This window comes from Diadema antillarum, unplaced genomic scaffold (genome assembly GCF_040938485.1).
Source record: "Diadema antillarum isolate AM-2024a unplaced genomic scaffold, OU_Dant_1.0 seq00000888_RagTag, whole genome shotgun sequence".
In the NCBI taxonomy this organism is placed as follows: Eukaryota; Metazoa; Echinodermata; class Echinoidea; order Diadematoida; family Diadematidae; genus Diadema; species Diadema antillarum.
In genome coordinates this window covers 120,838-136,932 of record NW_027271752.1, presented here as the reverse complement: position 1 = coordinate 136,932, position 16,095 = coordinate 120,838, and the positions used below count along the sequence as shown (strand labels likewise).

Sequence of the window (16,095 nt, the reverse complement as noted above, 5' to 3'; positions counted from 1 at the left end):
TAATTTGTATTCACATTATCAAATAGCGCGCTATTTCGTGATCGGGTTAATTTCCCAAGTCAGAAAATAGCGTGCTATTTTGAAACATCGGGCTGATGTGAAAATGCCTATCGAAGCTTATTCTTCTGCCATGATAGAGAGAATAAAAGCAGAATCAACTGTGCATAGTGCATAATAATGTACTGTAAAAACTTTCTGAAGGCCACCAATGCCCCAAACACCCTCCATATCATATTGTTGGAACAAAATTGTTAGTTAAACATACAAAATTGAGGCTTGAGCTTTCTTTCATTGTATAAATCTGGAAATGAGTCCACTTGATCATTTATTCAATACAAACTCAAATCAGGATGAAAAAGATGAAAATCTACCACACAACAGTTATAGCATACACTAGGCACGGATTACACATGGGAGTTACAGGTTGCAATACCAACATAAATATACTTCCTACAAAAACCAAAAAAAAAAAAAAAATCACATATACATGTAGCATTTACACATAAACACAGATATCAAACCGATTTTTGTCATGGCAAAATATAATCTATGTGTGCATGATGCACCCCTTGCTGAGGACGGTATCTGGTGTACACAGGCTTGATCTGAATTTAGTGTTGGCATTTACATATGAAAAAATGAAATGCATCACTTATGTAATTTGCAAAGTGGCTATCTGAAGTCATTATAGCATCAACAAATTTTAAAAAAGGAGGATGTCGGATGCATATCGTCGATGGGGTGATAAGACCTGGTATCTGAAATTTTGGTGAAAATGACTTTTTTGGATTAATGGTCACATTTAAAATCAGTTAGGTAATGTCCTGTCCAAATCCTAGCTGTCTTACCTAAAAAATGAGGCCACCACAGCATGTTTAAGGAATGTCTATCCCATTGGCTACAGTGTTTTGGCTGCCATTTTTTTTTTTTTTGCTCTCTAAAATTTGACATTTTGTAGATACAAGGTCTTAATGTATGTGTCAGGAGAGAGCAAGATGTGAACGAGCCTGTGATCAGAGTCGAGGGAGAAATGAGACGAGTCTGACGTTGGAGCCTGTCGTGCCTGTGAACGCTGGCACTTTGATGACAGAGCCTAGCAAACCGGAGTTTCACTGATGTCGTCCCTCTTTAAATGGTCCGAAAAATGTGAATGGATGATGGACTGGCCGAGATCAATCTGGCACTTGAGGATTAGCAACATGGTACTCGCTAAAAATCTCAGTGGGCACATACAGTGTATTACCCGTTAAATGTAATGTGCTGAATTTTTTTTTTCTAAAAAAACAAAACAAAACACACATTTGTCCTGCATCATTAGCCAATGCCAGATCTATTTGATACCATTAAAGGTACTGTTTACCATTGGGAGCAGTGACTTTAAAAATGTTCAAGATATAATATTTGATGCATATGTGTAGGTGAGTTGTATAACAAAACATCCTACCATGTAAAAATTTTGCACTAAAGCATAAAATATAAGGAGATACTGTATCACTAATTTTCTCACTAAACCATAACTGTAGATGGTTTAGTCTAGAAACACTTTCATTCTAACTATTGTTCACATTTTGTATATTTAACCATATTCAACATTAAAGGGACTGTACAGTACTGGTTGAGGTAAGGGATTCATGTTTTGAACATTTCTAAGTGAGATAACGGGAAACCTCTTATGAAATATGAAAGAGCATGTAATTTTAAGAAGGATAATGTTTATTTGATGAAAATTGGTTTTGAAATGGCCGAGATATCCAAACAAGTGATGATAATAATAAAAGGCGACAGGCCACAACTTTATTAGGATCTCTTTGTTTCACCTTGTTTTGGGATATCTCGGCCATTTCAAAACCGATTTTCATCAAATAAACTTTTGATACCCTTTAGAATTGCATGATCTTTGACATCTCATTGAGTGGTTTCTGAATATCTCGCAAAATGTTAAAACTAAGCTAAATCCTCACCTCGACCAGAACTGTACACACCCTTTAATTATACTGATTCAAATTTTTACATTGTTTCTATCCCTAACTCACATTTTAGAACTATTTCGAAGCACTAAATCTGGGTTTTTGTTTCTTCTGCAAATGGTAAATAATGCCTTTAACTCTCTGACAGATTGCAAGATGATAACTTGGTGCTTTTATTGCAAATTCATCACTACATGGCAAAATCAATGGAGGCCGAATAGTACACTACTACAGAGTGACTACATGGTGTTTATATTTCAAGTTTAAAATGTATAATCCTGAACTAGCCACTGACAATTCTTAAGTGTAGAGCAGCATGCCTGTCTTGTCTGATTCACTTGTTTCAGTAACACCAGTTACCCCCTTGTACTTTTATTGCTCCTTCATTCACAAGGTTTGTTGCCTACCCCCCTCCCCCCCATTACCATAACTTTTTTCCTGCATCAGACGCAGACCATCACTTTCACTTGTGAAAGCTGTAATAAATGTGACACTGTCAATAAACTTGACGGGAAATTGCGTCATGCAAAGGCACACTGGACAACTTGTATGTTACCCGTAGAGACGGTGACATCATAGAGTGGGCATAAATTGTACAACACACACAGTACACAACTGGTTTGTACAAGCTGCAGACGATTTCAGTCCACATAAGCAGTACACTTGATATGTCATCCCACGCAGAAAGGGACTACACCCACAAATACACCTCACACAAACACATACACAGGAAACAAAAGTAATTTGCTCATTGGAACTACTGAAATTTGCACATCTACTCATGTACCATATTATCATGAATAATCATTACACATACAAAGATTCATCATTGACATGCTACAGCAACCATTCACAAGTAGGGCCTACCTGATACATGTACATCGCACATTTCTCCATGTCTACGTGTACAGTACCAGTATACCCATACCTCGCAGCTAAACATAGTTGGATTTAACATGCACATTCACACACACACAAACATACACTTACATTCATGCACACAAACACTCTTCAAATCTGCCCCATACTTGAGAGCACCTAACACCATAGTTTCTGTCCTATATACACTTTGTACAGCTCAGCATCGTCGGATGTGTGGCTTTCCTATGCAATCTCCAGGTCAGGTTTCATTCTTTGTGGCTTTTTGTGTCCTCCCATGATCGTTTCAGATAAAGTTTCTAAACATGACACATCATCAGTGACAGGGCCTTCATTTTGATGTTGCCTTCTGGTATTTCTCGAGTACAGTCTTTTTGTACAGGACTTGGTTGCTCCACATATCAGCTGCTTGAACATTTAGTGGGCTGTCATTGTTAGGATCTGTGAGAAAATGACAACAGAAACCAAACATAAGTACAGGATATTTGGTGCACATATATGAATGATCTTATGATGATATTGATCTTACAGTCAAATCTCTGCGGATGCATTACTCTAATTTGTGAAATATATCATGGTGCTGCTGTCATGGTGAATAAATTTTTGCAAATTTTGTGTTCTGCTGAACTAACATGAAAAGAAGAGCACATGAATATTTTACGGACATATTCAAATATGTCCGCAAAACACTCATATGTGCTATTGCACCTTTAACAATAGTGAAGTTTACCACAACTGGCCAAGCATGACAAGTCAATCACACAACATTCTCCACTTATATAATATTGGAAAAAGTGAGAAGTTTTGTATGATTTCCCCTTCCCCTGACCTACATTACAGTGCACTCCCATTATAGTGAACACGGTTATAATGAAGTGAAAATTCAGGCCCCAATATAATAGTCATTAAAGTCTACGGTACAAAATTTCTGATGTGTTTTACCAAGAAAATATCTATGGCAAATTTTCAACCATTCATTTTAACTGTAGGAGTTTGCATCAAAATTTTGATAATTTGCAGTCAACTCTTGATATACTAAGGATGCAGTTTTCGCAATAGCTGTCGCAGAAACCTGGTTATATGAGACTGACTCTCTATTTATTGAAAATAATACATTTTTAGCCCTGATATATGTTCTGCTTTTAATCAGTTTCTTATTGATATTGGGCCCAAACTTGCCTCATCTTGTAAACAAGTTGGTAAAATTCAAAGAAGCAAAAGCTGACAAAAACACAGAAAAAAAGAAACAGATGAAGAGAACATAGAAGGAAAAAGAAGAAGAAGAAGAAGAAGCAAGAAGTAAAAATAGGAAAGAGCATGTACTTATATTTATTACAAGTCAGAAAAACTTAACCTGGACAAAATTGGTGTAGTCCCACATGTTTCATAACCAATCCTTTTCATGAACGCGAGCTTTTATTATAGTCAAACCTGTTGTCTATGGTATAACAGCCACTTTTTTCATCTCCCTTGGGTGGCCACCATTAATAGAGAAAGATTTGACTATATTCGAATTACTATTGTCACCAGTTGAAACCATCATATTGTTACGAGAGCAATTACCAAAATTAATCTTGAGACTGATATAGGATGCAGCATTGTGACCACATCTAAGCTGGTACAGAAAAAAAAAAAGAGAACACATCATGCTCACCTCCAAGTAGAATTTGTAATGACATGAGAATTTGGCTAACTTCGTAGAGGGCTGACCAGTTCTCCTTCAAGATGTCCAAGCATATATTGCCTTCTTGGTCGATGTTTGGATGGAAGATTGGCGTCACAAATTTTATCGTTGGTGGAGAGTATGGGTAGCGAGATGGGAACTCGAGAGACAATTTGAACTTCAGAGTCTCATAGGGCTGTCAACAGACATGAAATTATAAGAAACATCATACATGATCCACATGATTTCCATGGAGGATACTTTTACTGAGTATCTTAATCTTATTTACATATAAGATTTATTGAATATCTTAACATATTCCTATGCTATCCCTTTTCTGAAAAAAAAAAATCAATACAGCTAAACCCATTCTGACTATGTGGGATTAGACCATGTTGGACAAGACCAAATGACAAAACAGGCTTATGAGAGCTATAGTATTATCACAAAAGCTTGTTCCTAACTGGCTTTGCCTCATTCAAGGACTTTCAGCATATCTGAAACATCAATCTCACAGCATTTGCTCCGCTCTGCTTTGTACGAGCTCAACTAAGAGGAGTGCAAATCATGGTGTTCCTAGAAAACAAAAACCACGCAAACAAAGCATTATAAGAAAAAAAAAAATTCTATCTTCTACAATCATCATGTACTTTGTACTTGGTATGAAGCCTACAAAGAAGTTTAGAAACACAAAAAGAGAAACCAGTATCATCTTTGCAAAGCTCTTTTATGAGAAAGTTTCAGTACAGTGCAGTACTACAAATTTCTAAGACAATATCTCACCGATCCAGCTGGTCCTTCTATTGTTCCGATCCACCTGAAGATATTATCACCATCTGGGAAAGCTGAGATGCCCTTTCCACCACATTTCTGTCAAATATGATTTAAAAGGTCAAGAAACAAACCAATAATGAAAACTGTAATGATGTCCACATTTGGTATTTGAGAGTCATGTTAAATATCTTCCAAATTGACACTATATTGGCAGATGACATGACATTAGTTTTCAGATAGCAGTCTAATTTCAAGTCATGCTGCCTTCAATTTCTATTACCACTGCCATGTACTGAGTGTCAGTTCTATTTCTTCTATCATCCCAAACTTCTATGGGATACCCCAAAACTGCACTTAAATAGGGTATTACCAACAGCTTGCAAATCCCTAGACAGGGTATCTAACAGTATGTTTTGCTTACATTTCTGGGCAAGTCCAAGATAAGGTCCCCTCAGAAGGCAAAATTTCATCTTTGGTCAATATTGACATGTTTGGTATCATTTTGAAGCTTATGAGTTGAAGTTTTGATTTCCGTGGAGGAAAACATGATATTATGTAAATTTATACAAATTTCAAGGGCTTCATTTGCATATATGTGAAACACAGCGTTACGTATGGGACATTTATAAAAATTCATATTAATTCAAAGGAAAGCAAATAATATTTGATTAATATGTGGACATAAGAAGTTCATCACATAGTTTAACTTGGTATGAAAATTTAGGGATTATGCAAATGATTATGCAAATTAGCTCGTGTCCTATCATGAGATGTCCCATACGTAACAAAATGAGGTCGTTTTTTTAGGTTTTTTCTGAAATTGCTAAGGTTATTTTAATGCCCTTTTGGAAAGTTCTAATTTATTGTTTAGAGAAATTAAATACCAGAGAAAAAAGAAAAAAAAGTAAAACAAATATTTTTTATTAGGCATTGAAATAATGTTACGTATGGGACAAATGCGTTACGTATGGGACATCCTCATACATATTGCATGTGAATGCATGTAGCTAGCTGGGAAGGTCTCTCAGTACACAAATGGTCAATCATCCTGAAGAAAGCATCCCAACATTGTAGCTACTTTTTGAGTTATAGACACTTGAAACAATACATGAACTTGACTGAACAATTTTCAGAAAGGGGGAGGGGAAAATGGCAAAATACACAATGAAAAATCAGGATTAAAGGGATGGTATAGTTTTTTTTTGTAGAAATGGGGATTCAGTTTTCAACATTTAAAGAGGTGATTGGAAACCAATTATATGAATTACTTAAGAGCATAAAATCCTAAGACTAGAGGAATTCAAAGTTTATGTGATGGAGACCCAATTTGAAATGGTTGTGATATATTAGAAAAAAAAAAGTAAAATGATTTTTTTTTTAATTGCAAGTGATACACAAATTGTCCACAACAAAATTCATGGGTATACATACTGAAGTGTGACACGAATCAATGACCTGACTACTAGACAGACATATATCTACTCGATCACTGGGGTTCCACGCAGCAGGTATTGCTTATCTATTAAACTTAATATTTCTTGTGTCAAGTTGTTTCTTATTGAAACTAAATGACAAACTGCCTGTCATCAATGGAAGTAAACACTTTAAACTACCAGGTATTCAATTTTTCAGTAGTAACTATCCTGATAAAAATAGGGCATAGATACTGAGGTTGGTCGTAAAAAATATAGAATATGATTGAATGTGATTATGATGGTAAATATCTGGGGAATATTGTTCCCTTGTCAATCTGGATCAGTATTTGAGTAATTTCAACTGATTCCACCTCAATGATTATGCAAAAATTTGTTCATGGGTATTTTGCAAAATTATTTTGCAAAATACCCATAAACATGCTTCTCCACACACTAAAAGAATGGGGGACAAAGGGCATGCATACCCAGGTTGGTCATAAAAATAGAAAAATATGATTGAATATGATTATGATGGTGAATATTTGGGGAATATTGTTTCCTTGACAATCTGGATCACTATTTGAGTAGTTTCAGCTGATTCTACTTCAATAATTATGCAAAATACCCATAAACATGGTTCTTCACACACTAAATGAATGGGGGACAAACTGTCCCATACGTAACTGTCCCATACGTAACACGTCATGTCTGTCTTTAATTAGAACCTGTAATTAGAGCTTTTTGCCTAATGACATGAAACTTACCTATTAACAATCTTGAGTGTTGTGACTTCCATCACAGTGAGTTACAAGTTGTAGAATGATATACTTTCAGAGAGTTTTGAGGTTGAAAAAAATGTTCAAAAAAACAAAAGTTTTCTGGTCCCATACGTAACGGCACATATTTTCGCTTCTAAAATATAATTGAGAAGGTCATTTTTCTCAAGTTTTTACCTGATTATACTTCTTCTAGATATTAATCACCATGATGAAGTTCAATATGATCAAAGGCCATTAACACTATTTTTCAGGTCATAAAAGTCTCTGAATGTCCCATACGTAACGTGCGCGTTATCTTGGACTTGCCCTTCTCCAAAGAGCACTCCTTTCCCAGTTCAGAAATGTGAGATTGCATAGCTTCTCATTTTGAGACTTTGGGTGATTTTTTAGAAGCATGTATCACATGAATTTCTCCCAATGGCTTAGGCTGTCTTCAACATGGCAATAAATCTTGCATTCTTCCATTTCTTGATTAATGCAGATCTAGGTAGGCATTATAGTTTATACACTGCATGTATTACAGTACACCGGGACAAAGATTTACAGTGTAACTACAACTACAAGAATCATCTCCTTAAATTTGCTGAGATGGTCTATCATTTCAAGTTATGATCAGTTTAAATACAAATTTATGTATATTTTTGAGATTCTTTACAGAAATAACCTAGCTGATCAGAAGTTCTGTATTTACTCATCATCACTGGAAACTGGAAAGTACCTCCTGATTCTGTAACTTACCATCATGAGATTCATAAGTTCTTTGTGGAGCCTGAAAATAAAGATAAAAATACAATATACACTAGTTAGTTACAACTTTTTAGGAGGATAGTCACTGAAATGAAAGCATTAATATTCTTGACGATAGGGGAACAATTGATCACTTGTCTCGCGAAGAAAATCGTAGAGAGGTGTACGACGTTTCGCTCGCTACTGCTGAGCTTCGTCAGGTACAATAAGACACGGTGGTGCGTGCACGCAAGTTATAGCATGTATGCGGACGTGGTAGTGGGCACGCGGCCACCGGGGTTGGGTCGGGCAGTGCGCCATACTGTGTCCGTTGTTCGCTGCGTTCATCCGTGTCTTATCGTACCTGACGAAGCTCAGCAGTAGCGAGCGAAATGTCGTACGCCTCTCTACGATTTTCTTCGCGAGACAAGTGATCAATTGTTCCCCTATCGTCATAGTATTCACCGCGATGGTCAGCATCTTCACAAGTTTCAGAAATTGGAGATTTAAAGGCTATATAGATATGTAAAAAGGTAGTTCCAGATAAAACTAGAAATATCACTGGAGGTGATTAATACCCCCGCCCCGTGACGACAGTCTTACCCAAGGAATGATCTTTCCTTGATCTTCTGCCATTTAAATGCCGTTACCATGGCAACGCAGCTTCCGACACGTCCGAAAAATATGTCTTGCACGTCTTCCCACCAAGACTATTGTGTGTGCCACATTTCATAAGCTTTTGTCAAAAACTGAGGAAGTAGTTCAATCCACAAGATCTTTCCTTGATCTTCCGCCATTAATATGCCGTTACCATGGCAACGCAGCTTCCGACACGTCCAAAAAATATGTCTTGCACATCTTCCCACCAAGACCAATGTGTGTGCCACATTTCATGAGCTTCAGTCGAATACAGAGGAAGTAGTTCAATCCGCAAGATCTTTCCTTGATCTTCTGCCATTTATATGCCGTTACCATGGCAACGCAGCTTCCGACACATCCGAAAAATATGTCTTCCACATCTTCCCACCAAGATCAAGGTGTGTGCCACATTTCATAAGCTTTGATCAAAAAACTGAGGAAGTGGTTAAATCCGCAAGATCTTTCCTTGATCTTCTGCTATTAATATGCCATTACCATGGCAACGTACTTTCGGGTACTGTCAAAAAATGCGTCTTGCACATCTACAACCAAAGGCACACATCTGTACCAAGTTTCATGGAAATTGGGCAAAAACTGAGGAAGTAGTTTGCAACACAAAATTTTCCATCATTTTGGCTCATAATATGTGAGCTGTTACCATGGCAACATACTTTTTGTCACTGTCAAGAAATGTGTCATGCTGACCTATATCCTAAGACAAACATTCAATATGAATTCCATGAGAATTGGAAGAACACTGATGAAGCAGTTTTGCCATGAAGCATTTTGCCCTATATTTTACCAATTACATGCCGTTACCATGGCAACGCACTTTTTGCCACTGCGGAAATATGTGTCTTGCACATTACCATATTCAGATGAACATCTGTACCTAATTTCATAAAAATTGATCAAAAACTGTGGGAGGAGTTCGCGACGCAAGATTTGTACCCATTTTTGCCCATAATATGCCGTTACCATGGCAACGTACTTTTGGGTACTGTCAAAAAATACGTCTTGCACATCTACAACCCAAGGCACACATCTGTGCCAAGTTTTATGGGAATCGGTTGAAAACTGAGGAAGTAGTTCGCGACGCAAGATTTGCAACGGACCGACCGCCCGACCGACCGCCCGACCGACCGCCCGACCGCCCGACCGTCCGCTGATTCCTATATACCCCCTTCAAACTTCGTTTGGCGGGGGTATAATAAAAACTGCAACGATTATGGTTATGGTTTGAGAAACATGCAAGTGAATACAATACATATCACTTTATCAGGTCCAAATTCAACAAGGTTTAGATCTAAATCAAATTCATTATCATAGTTTGTACTAGTTCAATTTAGTCCAAGGACGAATTATTAAAAACAAACGGGAAAATACTACCGGCATGCCTTGTGACTCAGTTACACATGCAAGTGTCTGCGCACATTCATTATCGGATGACTTGGAGTGTTATTGCCATACCCGCAAAACGGGGCGAATAGGGACAAATTTAAAGTTCTCATGATTGTATTTTTTTTCATGCAGCCCAGAGACTCAATCTTATGTGGCTATTTTATGTCCACCTAAAATACCTTTGATTTGGTATTGTGGAAAAAAAAAAATATTTGGCAGAAAAGTACGCTTTTTGATAAAACGACGCTGTCCCTGTTGACCCCAAATTTGGGGTCAACAGGGACAACACTAATTTTGATCCAAAAAAAAGCTGTTTGGAGGCAATTTTTTTCAAACCATTCAATGAATTGGATTAAGGGAACAACCACAGAGTTTAAAAATGATATACAAACTTTTAAGAGCAATCTATTCCATTGTTAAATCAATCTTTAACAAAAATTGCAACAGCCCAACAAAATGAGCTGATATAAAAAAATGTGACCCATCAGGTCAAAGGTTAAGATTGAAAAGTTAGTCAATACTTTACTAATCCATTGAATTGCACTCAAATATTAACCCACTTCTTCTTCAAGTGGCAAGTCATGATGTACATTGTAGTATCTTATTCATACACTCTAAATTCAGTGTAACTTGACTCTTATGATGTCGGGATATTTTGGGAATTCTTACAGCAATTATAAGCTGGCACCTATAGTATGGGTCTGGCACCTATAGTATGGGTCTGACCCAAACAGATGTGTTATTGGCATTAAAACATGCAGAAGACAGAGAAAAGGGTCATGAAATACAAGTGGAAAAGTCCTTGGGCCCGTTGCATAAAACTCCAACCGGATTTTTTTCCGGTTGAAATCACAAAATTCCGGTTGGAAGCTTCCAACCAGAGTTTTTATGCAACGGATTTTACATTCTTATGTTAGCAACCTTAAAAAATTCAGGTTGGGATTTGCCCAACCTGAATTTTTTAAGGTTGCTAAAAAAGTTTTATGCAACGGGCCCCTTGCCTGTCTTAGGCAGTGAAAAAACATTCCCAAGAGGGTGGGTGGGGCCGGGGTTCCCAGACCCTTCCTCCCCAAGTTTAAGGTTAATACAGCAAAGTTCACTCTCATCTATGGCAAAAGTGAGGCCACGTATCCAAAGATCTTATTGCTCTCTTGTCAGGAGATTTAGAATAAAAATTCACACTTTTGGAAATAGCTGGACATAACAAACATTTCAGAGCAATTTATGACATTATAATAGTTAATCATACAGAAAATTTAAAGGGCCAATCAAACGACACCATAGTGTCCCTATTCACCCCAGTGTAACTGATTTTTTGCCCAAGAGAAGAAAAAATGTGCTGTCACAAATTCCTGACGGAATAATTATTTCAAATTTAAAGGTGTGTTGTAGGACCTAATAGGCTAGATTCATGAACATTTTCAGCGAATTTCATTAATCAATAGCCACAGGAGCAGAAAAGTTTTGACCACCCTGATTTGTTGGTTTTTTTTTTTGCAAACTTTTTAGTTGGACCTCCTGTACCCTTTAAAAAAAAATTCACATCAGGAGGACCACTTTCTGGACACTGTTGGATGGTCCTTCCATCCTGTGATAAAATTAAGAAAAAAAAGTTCAAGCAAATATAAAACATGCACATTCAAAAAACTTTTCTCGGTTTTGTCCCTAATCACCTCGCCGTCCCTATTCACCCCGTTTTACGGTACGTGATTTACTGATATGTTTTGAAAATCTACACAGTTGAAATTTGCATAACAATGCTAATCTATTGGCTAAATCTTTAAATCTATACTAGTCTACTCTAGTTTACTACATTTGTGAATTCTGGCCATATGCAGCATAATAATTAATGTCTCACTGTTAGTTTCTACATAAAGTCATAGAAACGTTCTAATTATGTATGATAACCCTATTACATATCGACCGCCCTTATTTAAACCGACCACGTAGTATTGGCGCACAGGACGCTTAGTACACACGTCACTGCGCGCAGAGCACATAAAAATTGATTGGCTTTGACTGTTGATGAGGATGTGTGGGAAAACGCGAAAATTCACTGTTCATTAATGGTTTTAATCAAGGACAAAATTTCGAATAAATATTTTCACCGAATCGTAATGTAATGTCTATGGAAGTTTCTGAAAAGCTTCCTACAACACGGATTACAATACAACTCGGTTTGCGTGCATTGTCAATGCAAAAACAGCGGTCGATCTCAATAAGGAGCATTACCGCAGGAAGCTGAAACGAGGCCACGCAAGTTCGACGGCAATATTTTGCACTGAAACTTCGAATCGAAAAGGGAACAACGGCATTTGATAGTGCTGGATTTTCTCAATCACGTACTGTAGGTCAAGTTTTTTGCTTGAATTTCAGTGTTAAATATTCTTATCAAGCAAATAAACATTAGGCGGTTGATGAGTAGTAGGTCCAACCATTCATAAAGGCTGCCGCGCCGAAGGTACAGGGTAGAGCTCGAGGCGAGGGTAGAGCTAAAGGGAAATGCCATTGCCATTTCTTTTGGCAAATTTGCAGATTGCAGAAGAAGAAGAAATTCTTAATACTAAAGGTGTTAACAACATAGATCCTCTATTTAACGTTAGACTCGTATTCACGTAGAAATTGTCATATTCTAAACACTCACTGTCTATATCAGTCCGGGAAACCCGCTCATGAGGACCGCCCCCGCGTACGAGGATGGTCCCTCCTCATGAGGACCTCCCCCCGCCTCATGAGGCCCCCCGGGGAACGCCTCATGAGGCCCCCCATTCACTTCTTATTCATCTCACATCTGACGTATAAATTGTCGCAACTTTGCAAGGTGATTTTTTGTTACACACACATGTCCACTATCCATGATGAAAAGAAGAAAAAATCCTGTCTGTTTTTTTTTTCAAAAATCGAGTTTTAATCAACCGATGCAGAGCGCCCATCAAAACACGGGCGCCAGCGCGTTCGCACAATGCAAGACTGCCGCACCTAGCGGCCTGATCCGACTAAATATTTTCGATGCTTTTTTCTGCGGCTCTCACCTCTCCGCGCACGAATCAGCCTCGTGAAGCTGAAGTCTGACATCTTTTTACACAAATTCGTAACGAGAAAAATTAAATCAGTACTAACCTGATCTTGTCCATATATTCCAAATTACTATTCCACACTGATAGAGTAGGTGGGTAGATGATATCAGTTCGGGAAACCCACTCACAAGGGGGGCCCCTCCTTATAAGTAACCCGTCCCCCTTATAAGTAACCCGTCCCCCTTATAAGTAACCCCCGGGGCACCCCTTATAAGGAGTCTCCACGCTTTTTTGCAATGCAACGCGAAAATGAAAGGACTGCGGCAATTCGCTTGATTATGTCCATAAAGCTTCACAAGTTTCCTAGTTACTCACGAAATTTGAGCAAAATCGGTTCGAGGCATCATATCTAAAATCATGGATTTAAATGCCATGTCAAACGACCCATGCGAATGCTGAAATGCGAGCGATTACTGGCGTGAGTGTCGCCAGGCGCGGCGGCGCGGCAATGCTTGAGTGCAGACGTGGCGACTGAGTGGCAATGCTTGAGTGCAGACGTGGCGACTGAGTGTACTCAGTCGCCACGTCTGCACTCAAGCATTGCCGCGCCGCCGCGCCTGGCGACACTCACGCCAGTAATCGCTCGCATTTCAGCATTCGCATGGGTCGTTTGACATCGCATTTAAATCCATGATTTTAGATATGATGCCTCGAACCGATTTTGCTCAAATTTCGTGAGTAACTAGGAAACTTGTGAAGCTTTATGGACATAATCAAGCGAATTGCCGCAGTCCTTTCATTTTCGCGTTGCATTGCAAAAAAGCGTGGAGACTCCTTATAAGGGGTGCCCCGGAGGTTACTTATAAGGGGGACGGGGTTACTTATAAGGGGGACGGGTTACTTATAAGGAGGGGCCCCCCTTGTGAGTGGGTTTCCCGAACTGATATACTCCAGTTTGTTAGCAAAATAATCACTTTTTAGGTATGACGAGTTCACTTTCTTCGTCAATTCCGCCCACGATTCCGCCGCCGCTTGCGTGTTTTTTTTAGACGGCACAGATTGGGGAAACTAAAAATCTATCGGGGACCCTATCCCTAAACCTAACCCTAATCCTAATCCTAACCCTAACCATCAAACCCTAACCCTAACCCTAACCCTAACCCTAACCCTAACCCCAACCCTAACCCTAACCCTAACCATAACCATAACCAAAAACCCTAACCCAACGTTTTTCCCATAGGTTTAACACGCGCCATGCCCCAATCTGTGCCGTCTTAAAAAAAAACGCCGCCCGCTTACCGTTTGGGCGCTTTCTCTGGAATCATCCCGCGACGCCATGTACGTCGCATCACATCACGCATCCAGCACATACCAGACTGGTATGTGTTGGATGCGTGATGTGATGCGACGTACGTCGCGTCGCGGGATGATTCCAGAGAAAGCGCCCAAACGGTAAGCGGGCGGCGGAATTGTGGGCGGAATTGACAAAGAAAGTGAACTTGTCATACCTACAAAGTGATTATTTTGCCAACAAACTGGAGTATGTCATCTATCCACCTACTCTATCAGTGTGGAATAGTAATTTGGAATATATGGACAAGATCAGGTTAGTACTGATTTAATTTTTCTCGTTACGAATTTGTGTAAAAAGATGTCAGACTTCAGCTTCACGAGGCTGATTCGTGCGCGGAGAGGTGAGAGCCGCAGAAAAAAGCATCGAAAATATTTAGTCGGATCAGGCCACTAGGTGCGGCAGTCTTGCATTGTGCGAACGCGCTGGCGCCCGTGTTTTGATGGGCGCTCTGCATCGGTTGATTAAAACTCGATTTTTGAAAAAAAAAACAGACAGGATTTTTTCTTCTTTTCATCATGGATAGAGCAATAGTGGACATGTGTGTGTAACAAAAAATCACCGTGCAAAGTTGCGACAATTTATACGTCAGATGTGAGATGAATAAGAAGTGAATGGGGGGCCTCATGAGGCGTTCCCCGGGGGGCCTCATGAGGCGGGGGGAGGTCCTCATGAGGAGGGACCATCCTCGTACGCGGGGGCGGTCCTCATGAGCGGGTTTCCCGGACTGATATATCACGGAAAGAGTTCCTTATGTCCCCCCCCCCCCCCCCAACTTGCACAAAATAAACAAACCACCATTCCCCCTGGCCCTTACTGATTAATACTAATAATAAACTAATTAAAAGGTTATGGGAAGTCTTCCCATAAATGGCATAACCTTTACAGGCTTTATTTAGTCCTAATTAGGTTCTAATTAGTATTTTAAAAAAAAAAAACAACTTTTTGTGCAAGTTGGTGGGGGGACATAAGGAACTCTTTCCCACACACGCAATTTCTCAACAGACTTTTTTTCAATTTGCCATACTTTATAGTGATAATCGTGGAACACCCCCTGCCCCCTGTTAGAATAGAAGTAACCAGCGTCAACGCCGGGCCCGAGCTCGAGGCGCGATGGCGCTGGCGTGGCACACACGCACCGCACCGTTCTGGCCGTATAACTCACCGTTTGCTGACTGAGTGTCCGTCTTTTTTGTTTGGCGAGTCGCAGTTCTTCTTTCTCCTTGTGGCTGCAGAAGCTACAGCAGGATCAACATTTTGAGACGCCATGATTTTTGTTGGACTTGGATTACTCAGATGATGAAGAGTAAAAATATAATTTGCAACCACTTCTGGGTGATTTAGGTCTCTGCACGATCAAAATCGTTACTACCTTTTGAACGGAACTCTTTGTGGTACACTCAGTTAATACGTGTCAGTGAACAACGTATACGGCCAATAGCCACGGCACAGCCACGGCAGCAGACGGAAGTCGATTATGCAAA

The 16,095-nt window shown here is 39.2% G+C and overlaps 1 protein-coding gene across 1 annotated transcript; it reads right to left on the bottom strand.

The window, feature by feature from the left end:
* Nucleotides 1–3,075: 3,075 nt before the first annotated feature.
* LOC139740846 (probable ubiquitin-conjugating enzyme E2 C) lies at nt 3,076–15,999 on the bottom strand. Its single transcript, XM_071651422.1, has 5 exons — nt 15,777–15,999; nt 8,216–8,246; nt 5,293–5,379; nt 4,501–4,705; nt 3,076–3,287 (listed from the first exon to the last, which is right to left on the bottom strand). The coding sequence occupies exons 1-5, from the start codon at nt 15,878–15,880 to the stop codon at nt 3,178–3,180; spliced, it is 537 nt and encodes a 178-aa protein (XP_071507523.1). The 5' UTR covers nt 15,881–15,999; the 3' UTR covers nt 3,076–3,177.
* Between the last annotated feature and the right edge of the window lie 96 nt (nt 16,000–16,095).